The sequence below is a fragment of the Micropterus salmoides genome, unplaced genomic scaffold (assembly GCF_014851395.1).
Source record: "Micropterus salmoides isolate LMB-PRFRI ecotype aquatic unplaced genomic scaffold, ASM1485139v1 Ms_hic_scaffold_15, whole genome shotgun sequence".
Lineage (NCBI taxonomy): Eukaryota > Metazoa > Chordata > Actinopteri > Centrarchiformes > Centrarchidae > Micropterus > Micropterus salmoides.
The window spans coordinates 15,380,160-15,396,410 of NW_024040596.1; the positions used below are offsets into that span (position 1 = coordinate 15,380,160).

The 16,251-nt window shown below is 38.7% G+C and overlaps 1 protein-coding gene and 1 long non-coding RNA gene across 4 annotated transcripts in view; both read left to right on the plus strand.

The window, feature by feature from the left end:
* osbpl6 (oxysterol binding protein-like 6) overlaps positions 1-16,251 on the plus strand; it is a 44,413-nt gene that overhangs the window by 15,141 nt on the left and 13,021 nt on the right. For 2 of the 3 annotated variants that reach the window (XM_038720545.1, XM_038720542.1), the window contains exons 3-10: positions 9,534-9,656; positions 10,109-10,162; positions 11,149-11,262; positions 11,344-11,514; positions 13,902-14,046; positions 14,191-14,294; positions 14,767-14,859; positions 16,016-16,184. In XM_038720545.1, coding sequence (XP_038576473.1) covers positions 9,534-9,656; positions 10,109-10,162; positions 11,149-11,262; positions 11,344-11,514; positions 13,902-14,046; positions 14,191-14,294; positions 14,767-14,859; positions 16,016-16,184 — 973 coding nt within the window. The remainder of the gene's footprint in view (positions 1-9,533; positions 9,657-10,108; positions 10,163-11,148; positions 11,263-11,343; positions 11,515-13,901; positions 14,047-14,190; positions 14,295-14,766; positions 14,860-16,015; positions 16,185-16,251) is intronic. The other variant, XM_038720543.1, reaches the window with a different exon arrangement.
* Positions 1,394-2,852, plus strand: LOC119904124. Its single transcript, XR_005444653.1, has 2 exons — positions 1,394-1,944; positions 2,410-2,852. It is a non-coding gene; the product is annotated as an uncharacterized LOC119904124 (long non-coding RNA).

Genomic DNA, 16,251 nt, shown 5'->3' on the forward strand with positions numbered 1-16,251 from the left:
AATACGATCATGTAATAGCAAGCTAGCATTTGAAGCGCTTAAAAACAACCTTGAGAGTCTTAAAATCAGTCCTAAAATGAACTGGGAGCCAGTGAAGGGAGGCAAGAACAGGGTTGATGTGGTCTCGCTTACGAGTTCCAATAAGGAGACGAGCAGCTGCATTTTAAACCAGTTGTAGTCAAGAGAGGGAGGCCTGGCAAACACCTGCATTTCAATAATCAAGGCGTGTTGTGATAAATGCATGTAAAACCCTCTTGAAATCGGTGAAGGATAAAAAGGTCTTTAGCTTAGTAAGAAGCCTAAGTGGAAAGAAACCAGCTTTTACAACAGAATTGATCCAGTTTAAAATCTTTTAAATCAATTTTAACGCTAAGGTTTTTTTTTAACAGACCTAACATAAGGTTCCAAAGGGCCCAGGTCCTTTTGAAAGGCATCAGAAGCACCACAGGGTCGAAATATCATGACCTCAGTTTTACTCTCATTAAAATAAAAAAAAATGTAAGGCCGTCCAGGCTTTGATATCATTAAAACAATCTTTGATATCATAAAAAAAATGTTTTGAGATCATTAAAACAAGCTACTACCATTTATTTTAATGGGCAAGAAGATTTGCTAATTATGTGCGTAAAAATGGAAACTGATGTGATGTTTTTTTAAGATTGATCAAAGGAGAAGCAAATAAAGGGAGAAAAGAATTGACCGAAGAATCGAACCCTGGGGAACTCTACATGTGAGGGACACAAAGGATGAAATGGAGCCACCGAAACTCACTCTAAAATCTCTGCCTGACTAATATGACCTAAACCATTCTAAGACAGTGCATTTAATCCCCACGTTGTGCTCAAGGGGAGAAATGAGGACACTGTGTCAAATACTGCTGTAAGATGTAAAAGGATAAGAAAGCAGAATCTCCAAAGTCAATTGAGATTAAACAATCATTAAAAACTGCTTAAAGTGCAGATTCTTGCCCTGTAATTATACTTCAACCACATAAAAAATAATAATTTGCCGACTGATATGTTACGGTTGTTTAGGAAGAAGTATGTGTTTTTAATTTCAGTTATCCCTACATGTTGGTGTAAGGCTGTGTCTGCCTTTGCAACCAAAATGGAAAGCTAGTAATATTGTAATCACTGGCAACACAATCTCAACACAAGCTGTTTTTAGTAGCTGTTCTGGACCTTTTGATTATATCACACGACCTTCCTTAGGATATGGAGTTTGCCCAGTTGTCAAGTTCAAATTTCCATTTTTCACTTTCATGTTGGCTTAAAACCTGGGATTAAAAGTTAATTCTTGACCTTGGGAACAGTCATTTAGAAAGATCCATTTAGTAGCTGCTCTGGAGCTTTCAATCAAATTACATGATCATCATGTTGACTGGGCAAATCTTGTGATGTGCTCATCATGTGTGAAGCTTGATTGAACTACTCCTCCCAAGGTCAAAAATAGACTTTCATAAATTTGTATTCTAAAATAGATTATTTTACAAGTGAATCTGAAAACATTGCTGACTGATTTATCAGGATGTATCCAGCATACTTAAGTGTCTCTGATCTTTATTGACATTATTACCTGCACTTTCATTATATATTAGTCTCAATGATAGTGTTTTCCTACATCCCTGTCTGCTTAGTGTGTTCTCTGCAGGGAGTTGTCAGTGATATTATGTTGGTGGACCGCTGTAGAAAATATGCGGTACAGTACATCTTCCCCAGGGACATCCTGAGGAGGCACAGTAGATGCTTGGCTAGTAGAAGACCTTGGCTAGCTTGACCGGGTCTCCTTTTTTTTTTAAGGGGAAAAAAATGGGATTTTGTTGGGGGAAAGCCCTAATGAGATCCAGCCCCCATTTTCAAATCAATACATGTCACTTTCCCCTCTGCTGACGACTACTGTTCACTCTGGAGACCCTCATGAGAGCAATTAGAGGCACCATCTACAGTAAGCACACACAAACACACACACACACACACACACACACACACACACACACACACACCTACACACACGTTGATTCAGGATGTCGCTGCAACTATCAATTTCTTTTCTTGCTGCTTGTCGTTTCCTGGTTAGATAAGATGCTTTCAGCTTTAAGATAGAAGGGGGAATAGGTCATATCACTCGCTTTCATGGCAAATATTTAAGAAAGGTCCCTTTTTGATTTATGAGAGTGGAGAAATCAATTATGTGATTATCAGTTCTAAGATCAGATAGTGGCTGTTTTCATGAACAGAACACAGTGATGTTACTGTAGATAAAAGAATAATGAAGCACTTGCACTGACAACTGCATAAACCATTGTTTCTTAAAAATTTAATTTAAGAAATGAAATGTGTTCATTATATAACACGTTATCATAGTATCTAATGTGCAGGTTTAACATGTCTGATAATTTTTCTTTTTCAGCACCAACAGACCAATTGAGATGATCTTGATAGAGAACAAAAAATACCAGGAAAATTAAATGTGTACAAATCCATGACACAGCCTGTCCAAGTGCTGCCAGTCTTTCTATGCATATTTTGCCATGATCTTCTGCCTGACATAAACCACCTTAACTGCTTTTAACTCTATATTGCTTAATATGAGGAGATGTGGTTTAGATTAGATTTAGACAGAGTCAGATTGAAACCAAAGTGATAATGTAATTTTCTCCAAGGATAACTAGTTATTGGTCTAGAATATGGACTGAATAGAAAACAAGGTTGGGCCCCTCTCATCACAATGTATAGATGTTGGAACCACTTGCTAAATGAATGTTTTCCTTTCATTATCATCATTTAAAAAACAAATGTATTTAATTGTGTTAAGATTGTGTTCTAAAGAACATAGATTAAAACCATTTGTTATTATATAAATACTGCTGGTCTACATATGGTCTCTTTTATACATCTGCCTTTTTTCTATTCCTTTTTCTTGCGATTTTCAGTTGGCAAAAAAACTCAACCCAAGGTCCAAAAGCTTGTAAGTGGACCATGAGTGAAGATTTTTTTTCTCCCTTAGTTATCCAAATATCTTTTCACTGCACCGCAGTATCTCTCCTACAGATCAGCATGTCACACATGTGGACTGTAGGCCTGAATCTGAGCATGAGACTGTGCTGATGCACAGTCTCTCGGGGTGTTAACTTCTCATCCATGTGGCAGCCCACCCTCATACACTTAGCTTTAGTGCTGAGCCATCTAGACATTGCGGTAAAATCCATCCTTCCAACAATTCCTCTGTGGTTATTAGTTGCTGGAATATCATTGTTCAGTGATGTTTGTGGAAGACGTTGTAGGAACATGTTAGTTTTGCTATTGAGGAATCGGGTTTCACAGTGCAGTATATTCTTACACGGTATATTCTTACGGAAGTACAACAGGAGACCACATACTGTGGGTTGCAATTTTAATTATTTAGTATTTAGTATTTTGTAGAGAATACACAGCTACTTAGCAATAAGGCAAGTTATAAAAAACTTGGAATGTCTTAACTCTTAAGATTGAATGAAGGTCACTTAAAGTATAAAGAGGTTATTTAGAGTTTTATCAATTTACACTCAAAGATTGCCGCAGGCATCAACCACCTCCATTTCTCCACTACCTTCACCTGTTGTCCCTCCCCACACCTAGCCACCATCTACCCTCATTCATAACCTTTATTTACTCAGATAACAGAGACAAACGTCACTAATTAGATTCAAAGTTAAAGTTTAAAGTCAGTGGGATGAGAGATAAATAATTCATTTTATTTATAAGGCACAGAGCAGTTGAAGGCAGTTCTCCCAAGTTCAGTGTTTACCTAAGTGGATTCTAGAGTCACAGTCCTGGGATCTGTTCTTATGAGCAGCAGTTTTCGAATTTGAGCAGATAAGTGATATGCTGAGGCAGCTTTTGCAGGAGAACTTGATGAATAAAAATGACTGAATATAGTTCTTGTTGTTGCTAGTGAGGACCAGCCTACTTTTCACAAAGTAAACAGTGATAGTCAAGCACATACATGATGGTACAGTCAGTTTCCTGTTCTCAAGTCGAAAACCGGTTTTATTATGATGTAACAAACACATTTTTCACATTTTCACTTTCTGTAAGTTTGAGTTGAGTCATATGGAACAAAAAAATAATTAGGTAAAACTGATAATGGACGCTCTTTAAAGAGCCGTTGAAAAGTCATCAGAGGGTCTTAAAAGGTTGTATGCTATATGTTTATGGTTAGTCGTTGCTGAAACTTGAGCCACTCAGGTTTCAGCCTTGTATAAATAAAAACTATAGTTAGCCATAGTTGCAGTAGTTGTATTGTATCTGTAATCTCGAGTTAATTCTCTTGTTATCTCAAGATAACAAAGTTGTTTGCAACTAGGGCTGAAACAACAATTATTTTCACTATAAGGTAGTTTTCTGATTATTTTCTTGATTAATCCAATGTCAGGTTGGGTGTGCCGGGGCACACAGACAGAATAGTCAGACTCGTACAGCTCAAGAATTTATTGTGCATAAATGAGCTTACAGGCAGGCAGACTGGCAACAAACAGGTGACAGGCAGGTAGACAGATGCAGGGCCATATTAAAAAGTCAGTGAAGCTTAGTGCACTTGCGTACACAACAGGGCGTTCAAGGCAACCACCAGTTTCCATTAAAATAAAGGTTTTGCTTTGTTCTTCGACAATCAATAACATCTTTTAGTCTAAAATGTAAGAAAATTGTGAAAAACAATTGCATTTTTCCCGATTCCAAGAGGACATCTTCAAATGTCTTGTTTTGTCCATCTAACAGTCCAAAACCTAAAATATTCGATTTACAATAATATAAAACAGAGAAAGTCAACAAATCCTCAGATTTGAGAAGCTTGAACTGCAAAAAAATGACCTCGAAATCAAAACAATTATTAAAATAGATTAATTTTGCCGTCAATGGACAAACTGATTGCAGCTTTCCTTGTAATGGGATACAGATCTTGAAAAAATAACAGGTGGTTTTCTCAACATCATGAGATAATTAAGTCATTATCTCAAGAAAACCACCTGTTGTTTTCCTGTGAAAGCAAGATATGTATTTTGCTATCTAAAGAAAACTGTTGTCTGTTGTAACAATAGAACATGAGCCCGTTATCCTGAGATAACAAGATAATTAATTTGTTATCTCCACATAATGTGAAATATTAAATGAGTTAGAGCTGTCCTTGGCTTATGTAGCTGTCCTCTCTAAATTGCGACTGAATGTTGCTCAATACAACAAATTTTCTAGCCATTTTTTTTCTTTTGGGTAATCAATGATTATATAAGCCCCTTTGATTTAGAATTTCCAAGATCAAAGGGATCTGTTTTGTTTTTTTATCACTCTTTTTATTGCATTATTGTGTTTTATTGCACTGTGAATAGACTAAGGGTAAACTAGGAAATAAACTGATATTGGCTGTGTTTCATAAAAGTCCTTCAGTATTTCAGCAGTCTGCGGCATTAGAGACCATTACACTGTGGGAGAAGCAGATGTGTAAGAGAAACTTGTCATCAGAAATGCACTGATATTTATAGCGCTGATTTAGGCTGAGGCGTCTCCAAGGAGTGTTTGTCCTTCTCCTGCTCAGGGAGACCTTAACCTGTAATAGTTTGATTCATGGCAGCATTAAAAGAGTGTCACTGCAGGTGGTGGCTACCATAAGACTCTATGAAACTGACACGGGCAGACTGTTATGTTGACTTAGTTGATGATAGGGATAATACAAGTCTTTTAACTGATCGCTGTCATTTAAAAAAGAAATACTGGCATCTAACCATGTCAAGTTTTTTTCAAGGGGGACATGGAAATGAAAAGTACAAAAGCAAAAACCTTAATCAAGTCAAAGTTATCCAGTATCATAAGAACAAGATCATGGATCAAACCTTTTTAAATCTTGACGTAGAAAAGCAAACAGCCTCTGAAGTAAGTAGCCTGCCACAAGATCCTTCATTAAAGGGGTAAACTCACCAAGAGGGACCAGCTCATTCAGCTTTAAATTATTCTGCAATGAGATCAATGAATGTGAGCAGAGTGCAGGAAATCACTTTGTCGTAATTCAGTTCTGTTTTCAGGGTCAAATAACGAAAGCAAATTCTCTGACTGTAGCAGTAATTTCCATATAAACCGATATCTGGCATAGACGTTGGTGTTTACGTGGAGCCAGAGGTTGTGTGGACTGATCCCCATGAGGAGTTTGTTGATTTATATCATTGATGGTTCGGATCTTAAAATGGTGCCCAAGAAAGTGCATTGAATTGCAATATTTGCAGGACGAGTCATTCTTTATTTAGTGTAGTATTGATTTATCAATTTACAGCCAGTTGAAAGTGTGTTTGTAATGCTGCATATAACACACAGGATGTTTGTCTGAAGGGTTTCTCACAGGCTGCTGCTTGTTGTCAGGGAGTGTTATGTTCAATATAAAGAAGCGGTGATGTTTTGATCATCTCACAGGCAACATTATGCAGTGGAGTAGTTCAACTGATAATGACCTAATCGTGTCCACTGTAATGAGTGGACCGCTACCTTTTATGATATGATTGCTTTGAATGGTGAGGGACATTTTGCTAATGAAGTCGAGCTCCTCCACTTCCTCAGTTGTACAGGGCCACTGAAAGAAGGGGCTGTCACCGGTGGAGAAACATGACCTCATTACCAGACAGATCTGTTCTCCTGGTCATTAGATTAAACAAGCTGTTGTCTCCTTTTGTTAAGTTTCCTGCAGTCTAAGGTCGGGTGTCGTAACGTACACCAGCGAGTCTTGAGGGTCGCAGCGTCACACTGTGCAGAAGAGAGCCACAGGCTGTTATTTGGTTTTCCAGATAAGTTTGTGAATGTTATGTTGTGGGTTTTTCCTAAAAGGCTGATTCAAGAATGAAATTTAAAATCTGACCTACTTCCTCAATGTTACTTTTATTTAGGTGCATTCCCTTTAATATTATATCAGATAATATATTTTATTTAATATTGAACTTAACCTGATGGATAACAGGCCAAAAATAGATGAGTGCGTGTCATGTCGAGATGTTGCTGCAGACAGTGTTAATGCTTTTTACAACAACACTGGTAGACCATAATGCAATAAAGTCAGAGGATTAGTTGTGTTGTGAGTAAAAGTTTCCACTCAACTTTTCTTGACTCTTGTTGCCATATTGTTTACACGGTTGCTTCCTCCAGCTACATGTTGAACACAATACAGTCACAGGCCTATTCCATAGGGCTTGTTTAAAGTATTTTTCTGTCATGTTAAATATTAATGATCAAATAAGTAACAATCAAAGTTAAATTTGCGGGGAAAAACTTTTTTGAGCTTTTTTAACATTTGCTTCATCAGGACTGTGTGGGTGTGGTGTGATCAGGTGTTATTCACAGTAGTCTGGCAACATTAGCAAACAATCCTAACAGTTGTTGCTAAACATCACCTTTTTCTAAATGAGCCCTGCCCACTAACGCTGGCAGAAAACGTAGTGTTTATGTAGGACCTCACCATTATTGTAAGAAGCTGAAGGAGGAAAATATGTTTTCAGGAGATAGATTTGATTCAAACTTCTCTAAAAACAATTAACTGTTATTGCCCATTCCTCGTAAAAAGACCATACAAAACAATTTCAGGGTAACACTAATAATAATAATAATAATAATAATCTTTATTTGTAGAGCACTTTTCAAAAACAAGTTATAAAGTGCTTTTACAAGTGTAATATACAATAATTATAATAATACAAATAGTACTAGTAATAGTAATAATACAAAAACAATACAAGATAAAAGCAAGAAAACATTGAAAAGACTAAAATGCACGTTTAAGATAAACATAGAATAAAATAAAAGGGATAAATAAAGTCAAATAAGATCGGGAAAGGCTCTCCTATAAAAGTATGTTTTAAGAAGGGACTGACTCAGCTGACCTGATTTCCTCGAGCAGGCTGTTCCAGAGCCTCGGGGCCCTGACAGCAAACGCTCTGTCCCCTTTAGTTTTCAGTCGAGACTCTGGAACAGACAACAGACCTCTGCCCGAGGATCTCAAGGTACGTGCTGGTGTGTATGGGACTAAAAGGTCAGAAATATAACAAGGCGAGAGGCCATGAAGAGCTTTAAAAGTGATCAAAAAATTTTAAAAGTCAATTCTAAAACATACTGGGAGCCAGTGTAATGAAGCTAACACAGGGGTAATGTGGTCATATTTCTTTGTTCTGGTTAAAAGCCTGGCAGCTGAGGTCTGGACAGTCTGGAGTCGATCAGTAGATTTTTGGGATAAACAAGTGAAAACGCTGTTGTAATGATTAAGGACACGTTCAACAAGCTCAACCTATGTTGCATGTTTTAGCAGTATACAAACACACCCACACAACCTACACTTATTGTAAACAAGATTACTTAACAATATTTGTAACAGTAACTTTAGTAAAGTGAATGTGTTGCTCTCAGGAGGAGGTGACTTGAAGGAGCACATATTGGCACAATAACGTGCTGGCTCCCTATTGTTTTACCGCGTCAGCTGTAGAACCTCGACTAACAGTTGAACTGGTATTAGGTATCTTGAGGAGGAAGGTGTGGGCTGGTGCATAATCAAAGTGGCCATCTCTCTCGCTCTTGTTTTTGTATAATGGGCTGCTCAATCGGCCCACAGAGCAACCAACCAGCCGGGATTTTGTGCTCATAAATAATTTTTGCGTTTTGCACATATCTATTTTTAGGGGAAAATGCAAGTCACTGTAAAGCTCTGCCTTATTACGATTGTGTTTTAACATATTGTCATTTATGCAGCAGTCTCTACTTATGAGTGCCCACAGGAGGAGTTATAGTTGTTTACACATATTAATAAACACTTATATCTGCTTACAACTACAGTTACTTTACTACTTTAGTTTATTAAATCTTAACATACTACTTATTAAAGGGAACTTAAGGTAAAGTGTTTGGGTACCAAGACGATCCAAAACTAATTTTAGTTGACCAAGAACCTTAACAACCAGTTAGTAAACTAATTGCTTATGGTGTCGCAGCCCTGATAACATAAATGTAGATGAGACAGGTGTAAAGAAAGTAAGCATGTAAGTAAAAAATGTCTTGCTTGCATACAAAATAACTTCTGACAGACGCTGAATGGATCATGTCAGGCCAATGCAGCCGGATGGTGATGATCCTTATCTGTTCTTAGACATTTTGCTGTGATCCTGTGATTCCAATGCCCCCCCCAGTTGGTTGACTCTTACCTATCTTGCCTCACCCTGCCATCCCTAAAATCCAGAGACGTCACTTTGATTTACAGACCCAGTAGCAGCAGGAAGAGCACTGTCAGGAGAAAGCTAATGGGGTGGAAATGCTGAGGGAGCAGGAGGAATTTGAATGGGGCATTATTTCTTTAAATGTGTAGCACAAGGGAAAAGAATAAAGAACTGTATTCATGTTTTCTTCTGTCTGTCAGACTGTGGACTTTACAGGGGCATCTTTTCTTGTCAGTACAGCAAGTGTATCTTCTGTTTTTCTTCTTATTCTGGAGGAGTGAATGGATTAGTTCTGACACTTCGCTGTATTTTTATTCCTCTCTAGGAGGCAGACAGCTGGGAAATCATTGAGGGGCTGAAAATCGGTCAGAGCAACGTCCAGAGGCCCGATAAACACGAGGGTTTTATGTTGAAGAAGCGGAAATGGCCCCTGAAAGGCTGGCACAAGGTAAGATCATAGACTAAGATCCACAGGCAAAGTGAGACGCGGAAGCTTTTGTAACTAGAAAAACACTTTTGCTAGAATGTTAAACAGTTTGCTGTCTAGTGAAGTTCCCCTTTTCATGCACTTAGTTACCCTCACTGGGCCTCTTCCGCAAGCATACTGGATATTTCCTTTGAAGTCTCCACCTTCAGCATCAGCTTAACTGCTGTTTTTTCAAAGCACTTGAGCACCAGTGAAAACCAGTCCCTGTTATTAGCATATTTGAACGCACAGCATCGCAGAACTCACAGAGATAGTGTCCTACAGCAAATTTAGAGAGAATAAACTAAAGACAGCTTTGCATTTGCATAGAATCCACAATGGGATCTATGTTCAATGTCTGCCCTATCTGTTGTTTAACACATTTACACATTCTGTTCTTCAACACATTATTGTTGTGCTTTTTCTCTCCGCAGCGTTTTTTTGTTCTGGACAATGGTATCCTGAAGTATTCCAAGTCCCCCATTGATGTAAGTAAACCTGACTATAGCCCACAGGCAGAAACAGGGCAGCCTGGCCTGACATCAGCTTGGCTTGGCAATGAGTCAGCAGAAACATCTGCAACACGAGTCGTGATGTGTTTCAACACGGCATGTCACTTTGCAGGAAAGCTAGAATTTTAAAGTGGAAATGTAACAGATGACTGTGGATCGCTTGTACTCATTTCATTAACAAGTGTTAATGTAAATGACACCATCTATCTATCTGTCTGTCTGTCTGTCTACTGTATCTATCTGGCCTGACGTACATCCCCACATTCATCTTCTAAATGTGTTTGTTTATACTAGATGCTATTTATCACTGTTACTGACATAATGTCTTTACAGTACATAGTCTAGTCTTCCTGGAATTTCTTACTTTTTTAAAATTAGTTTCATATTACGTTTGTATAACCACCAGCTGTGGTGAAGGTGGACGTTTCAACCATTTTTCAATACTTTAACATTTAAATGTCTCTATGCTGACTAGCTTTTATGCAATCCTTATTTAAAACATGTGTTACAACTGACTTATTAATCTGTAATTGTGATGGTTGGTGATACCAAGGATCAGCATTACACCAATTTGTAATCATAATACTTGTAGTTGTTTTAAAAAAATAGATATATTTTCAAATTAGCTAAGATACTCCATAATATTTCCAAGTACCGACTGTTAACTGCAGAAGTAGCCTCTGGCATACATTAGCCCTGGTTGGGATAGTTGACATTTAAATTTCTTTAATCAATCAGCTAATCAATTTTCAATTTCAATCAACAAATTTTCCCTGATAAAGCTCTAAAGAAACGACATGTTAAAGTGAGTACAAGTGATCAACAGCGTGGAGGATTCTTTGGTTTCTTCAGACTTAACGTTGTGAAAGAAGTTTGTCGTGAATGTAATTACGGATGAGATATGTGCACAAAATTTACCAAGGATTTGGCTAACTTTAAAATGTGTTCATCACTTGCCTTAGATCCAAAAAGGCAAACTTCATGGCAGCATCGACGTCGGCCTCTCAGTCATGTCCATCAAGAAAAGGGCCCGTCGCATTGACCTGGACACTGAGGAGCATATCTATCACCTGAAGGTTACACTGACAGGAAGAGTCAATATTGTCATTTAAATGTGGATAAACAGGAGGTTTAATGTCCGTACTCTTTCTGTTTAGGTCAAATCTCAAGACATCTTTGATGCCTGGGTGTCCAAGTTGCGTCATCACCGGCTTTACCGACAGAACGAGATTGTGCGATCTCCACGGGAGCCTACCATACGAACGTTTCCTCCCCCAGCTGCCATTGAGTCGCCCCAACCTGCCTCGAGTGTAGTACGTGAAGCCAAGGTGAGCCCCATCCCACGCCCCCACCCCAGCACTACAATTCGTGCTCATAAGTAGGGACACAACTAATGGCTATTTTCATTTTAAATTAATTAATCATTTGGTGGAATATGTCTATGCAAGGTTCCTGAAGACCAAGGTGACGTCTTCAGATGTCTTGTATTGTACAACATGGAGTCCAAAGCCCACAGATATATTTACTAAGATATAAAACAGAGAAAAGCATCAGATCCTCATATTGGAGAAGCTGAAACCATGACACTATATGACAGCAGCGTGAACATTTTTTATACTTCTAGTCTGTGTATGGAGCTTAAAAGTAGTCTCTCTCTCTCTGTGTTCCGAGAAGAGTGCAATTACTTATTCAGGAAGGTTATGTCGTGGGGAAAGAGAGATTGCTTCATTCCCGTTTTTATTGGAAACTGGGATAGGGGACCAAAATATCATCCAGAAGAGAGGAGGTAGAATTCACAGTAACAACAGGAAGACTTTGACAAGATTGTGTCTTTCTCGGTTCTGCGAACACCCACACCTGAAAACTTTACACCTATATGTTTTTGCAAGGTTGTCTTTTCAATTACTACAATTTAACTGTTAAATGTCCATACAAATACTGTAGATATTAGTCTATGTTCATTTATTACCAAACTTGAAAGTTCCTCGCAGTTTACATGTATGAACGTTTAACTAAATGTGCTTTAAACACTTGTTCCATATTGTTGTTGTAACCATGTCTCCTGTATTTATGTGCCTAACTGCCAGACTAATGGCTGTGAATGTGTAGACAGATATCTGCCAAATGCAATAAGGCTTATTAGATCCATAATCGCAGACACATCATTAGGATAACAAAAAGGGCTGTTTGTCTAGACTGTTTTCAGTTTAGTGTGAACCCTTGGTCCTTGTTGATGTGTCTGAGCTGTGTGGAAAATTGAGAATGCAGCCAGAGCCTGTTCTCCTGAGACCGTGGATCTGTGTGCCTCATGCAGGCCATTAGAGGTGATCAGTAGGATCTGGATTCAGAGCAGCTGGCTGCACGTGTTGAGCTCTCCCAGAAGAACAGCTTAAATGAGAGACTCAAATCCTAGAGTCAGAATTAATTGCTACATCAAAGGAGGACTATCTAGGTCTCTTGCAAGTACTTGCAAGCTTCGACGTGGCAACTTTTGAACTGTACATGCGCCAAAAACACAACACATTGTTCCTGTCACAATGTTATTCAACCTGCTGTATTTAATACATTTTTTGAAATTTATTTTAAAGTTGTCAAAGAGCTAATTATTGTCCAGCTAAGCGCATTCATAGAGTTACACATTACCTAAGTGCATCAAAGATCAACCAGTCTCACGCTGGTGGCACCTGAACAGATTCACCAGCAGCTGTTGCAGGTGGGTCAAGTGACTTGGTCAAGGGCACAGAAGAGCCACACAGTATGGTTTTAGGGTTTCATTTAAATACCAGCAATGTCTTTGTATCCAGAATCGTCCTCAAACGATCAGCCAGCAGACGGAAAATTAAATTGCAACAATTTTGATTAAGGCATTTAAGAAGAATCTGAACTGCTAAATATTTGCTGCTTCATGCTTCTCAAATGTGATTTTTCATTCCTTTTCTCAGTTTATTATTAGTGCAACAGTTAATGTGACAAAGCAAGGAATTCAAAAACATGAACTTGGGTTCTGGGGAATTGTGATGTTTTTCACTAGTTTCTGCCATTTTTGAGACCAGAGGTTTTACCATCTCCATCCAGCTTCTTTTAATTTTAGCTTGATTAAATAAAAGAAGCCAATTTATCGTCATTTAAATGACAATATGTACGACACGACCTTCATGTTTTACACACGTTAGTTTAGACAGAAACAACACCAGGCTCACCTGCCACACAGACACAGCACAAGATTGACTTAATCGTATTTCTTATTTGACTGATGTATTTATAGAATGAGCATTGCCTGTTTGTCTTTTCTTTCTTGTCAAAAATTATAATAATCATCTTGTTATTTCAACTTATCACGTTGCAGTCAAAAAAAATCTGATTGCTGGCATCATACCAGTCTTGTTTTCATGTAACTTTATAAGTGCTCCCCTTTTCTGCTCCGGTCCCTATTTGCCTGCAATCACGTATTTCTTGATTAATCAAAAACATAATTTATACATGAATCAATATTGGACATAATTGTTAGTTACAGCCTAAATCCGCTATATTCTGGATTAGGGCTGCAACTAACAACTGACTAACTGACTTTCACAAGATCAGACCTACTTCAGTAACTATAGTAAGATCAGCTGAACTACTCCTAATAAGTGTGTAACACACTACAGTAAGCTCTGACACAAAGCTTCTGACAAAACAACCAAACCTCTGTGTCTGTTCCTGTATCACTCGACAGCAAGCCAAGCCAAGCAGCTTGCCATGGCAGCCGGTGGCCCCCAGTAGCGGGAGCAACAGCAGCCTGCCTGCCTCCTACAGTAACGGCCAGAGCAAAGTGGTTGCTTGGCTGCAGGAATCAGAGGAGATGGACAAGTGCGCAGAGGGTGAGTGCAATTTTCTTAAATCTGATTTCACAAAGAGGTAGATTGAATCACGTCTCGGGCCTTTGGATACGCCTTCTGAACCCTAAGATGATACATAACACTGAATGCGTTTTGTCCACGCATGGGTGTGAATTTTATTTTCAGAGCTCGCACGATGCCAGTCCAACCTGACTGAGCTGAGCCGGTTATTGCAGAGTCTGGAGATTCTACAAAGGACACAGTCGGCGCCCAACTTCACAGATATGCAGGTAAAAAAGACGAAAGCGTGCATAGACATGCATGCACGTACAGAAACGCACAAATATGCACGGGTACAGAGAGCAGGGGAAGCAATTTAGTTAGTGTTTCATTTCAAGGTGAATGTGTGTGTGTGGGGCGGTGTTCAGGAGCCTGTAAGTCTCGGGTAATGATGGAGGTGTGTCTATGAAAGGGACAGTCTTTTAAAACCTCAGACAGACAGGATCGCAGAACACCTGCCAGCTTCTCTAACTGATCAGTATCTAGTATTAAATTCAAAAATATTTTTTATTATATATTTAAATTTTTTTTAACACCACACATTCCATTAGTCTCAATATTTGTTTGCAACTCATTTGTGAGAATGTTGTGGAGTTTTTTTTGCCATTTCACTGCAATCTGTGTGTTAACTTTTGCTTTATTTGTGATGTGTTTGTCTTATTAACCCCACTTTGCATGTTTTCATCCACGTGTGCCACAAAGACCAGTTGTGTAGAATTGTCAAAGAAAGAGAAGCGCTTGAACAGAAGATGGAGAACAAAAAGTGTCTGCAAAGATGCAAAATACCAGCTTCAGGTATCTGTTTTTTGATTTTTGCTCTGCCACATAAAGACATGCACACAGACAGGATGCATCTACCTTAATGCTGTAAGTCAGGTCACAATGAAAAGCAATTCATTCAGTTAATTAAGACAAAAGGCTAAATTATACTTTTTGTGTGTGTGTGTGTGTTTTTCATTGTTAGATGCATATATTAAGAACATATATTTAGAATGGATTTTAATTTAAATAGAATATATAATTCTTACATAGTGGTCAGAGAGACCCTGGTGTAACTGAAGTCTCATGTTTGATTCCTGTATGTCTAGTTAAAGTGTTACTGAGCAAGAGTAAAATGTAAAATTGTACTCCCACTGCTCTCTTCACCATTTTTAAGAGGAGAGATTGTGACAGCACACGTACACAACAGAGACAAAGTTGTCGTAGCTTTTTCTGTCTACTTTGTTATTTTAATTTTTAATTTTAATTTTTGCTTTGAGTCTGCACAGCAACTGGCACTTACTAGTAGAGCTGCAACAAGTATTCCATTTATAGATTGGTTGTGAAAATAATCTGCAGATCAGTCGATAATTACAATAATTGTTTGTTGCAGACCTACTTAGGAGTCAGGTGTGTCATGGTCGGAGTAATGACCTTTTCCATCTTTTGTAATTTTGCCGCATTTTCCCATGTGACTAAATGTGCTTTCATTCGCTGTTTAGCCCCATGGATAAAAGGGAATTTTCAGACATTTTCCTCTTATGAATAAATCCACTTTCACACAATCTAAAATAGTTCTACCTTAAGAGATATTTAGATGTAGCAAGGCAAAGGCAGCAGGTACTGCTGTTCATCACAAAAAGCATGTTCAGGTGCCTTTGATTTACTCGATTTAATGACGTTGATGACTGAATCTTCGTAAGTGTTACCTGCAGAAGAATGCAGTTATTTTGTAATTCCCCCCAAAAACATTTCAAAGTAATGAGAAGAGACTGTTGCCGCTCCTCAATGTGACATGTCAGATAATTGTGACGTAATTGGTATCATTATACTGTACATTCAGAGTTAACTCGGCCTTATTGGACCATGGCGCTTGCTCTTCACGGTTGGTTCTGGCTGTCAGACACACAGCACATTATTATGCCTCTTGGCTGATCGACAGTGGTCCTCTGTGATCGTCATCTCTCCCCAGGTCCCTCTGTCTGCCAGCATGTCCCCTGTCCGCCTCCACTCGTCCAACCCCAATCTGTGTGCTGAGCTGGTGGACTTTCAACCCCCTACCTCCCGGCTGACAGACAGCGTAGATTGTTCCAGTGACTACATTAAACTTCAGGAGGAATTCTGCACCATTGCCCAGAAAGGTAGGCAGTCAGCATGCACAGCTGCAGCACCGGGGGTTATTAGGTGAGAGATGTCCCATTGTCTCCT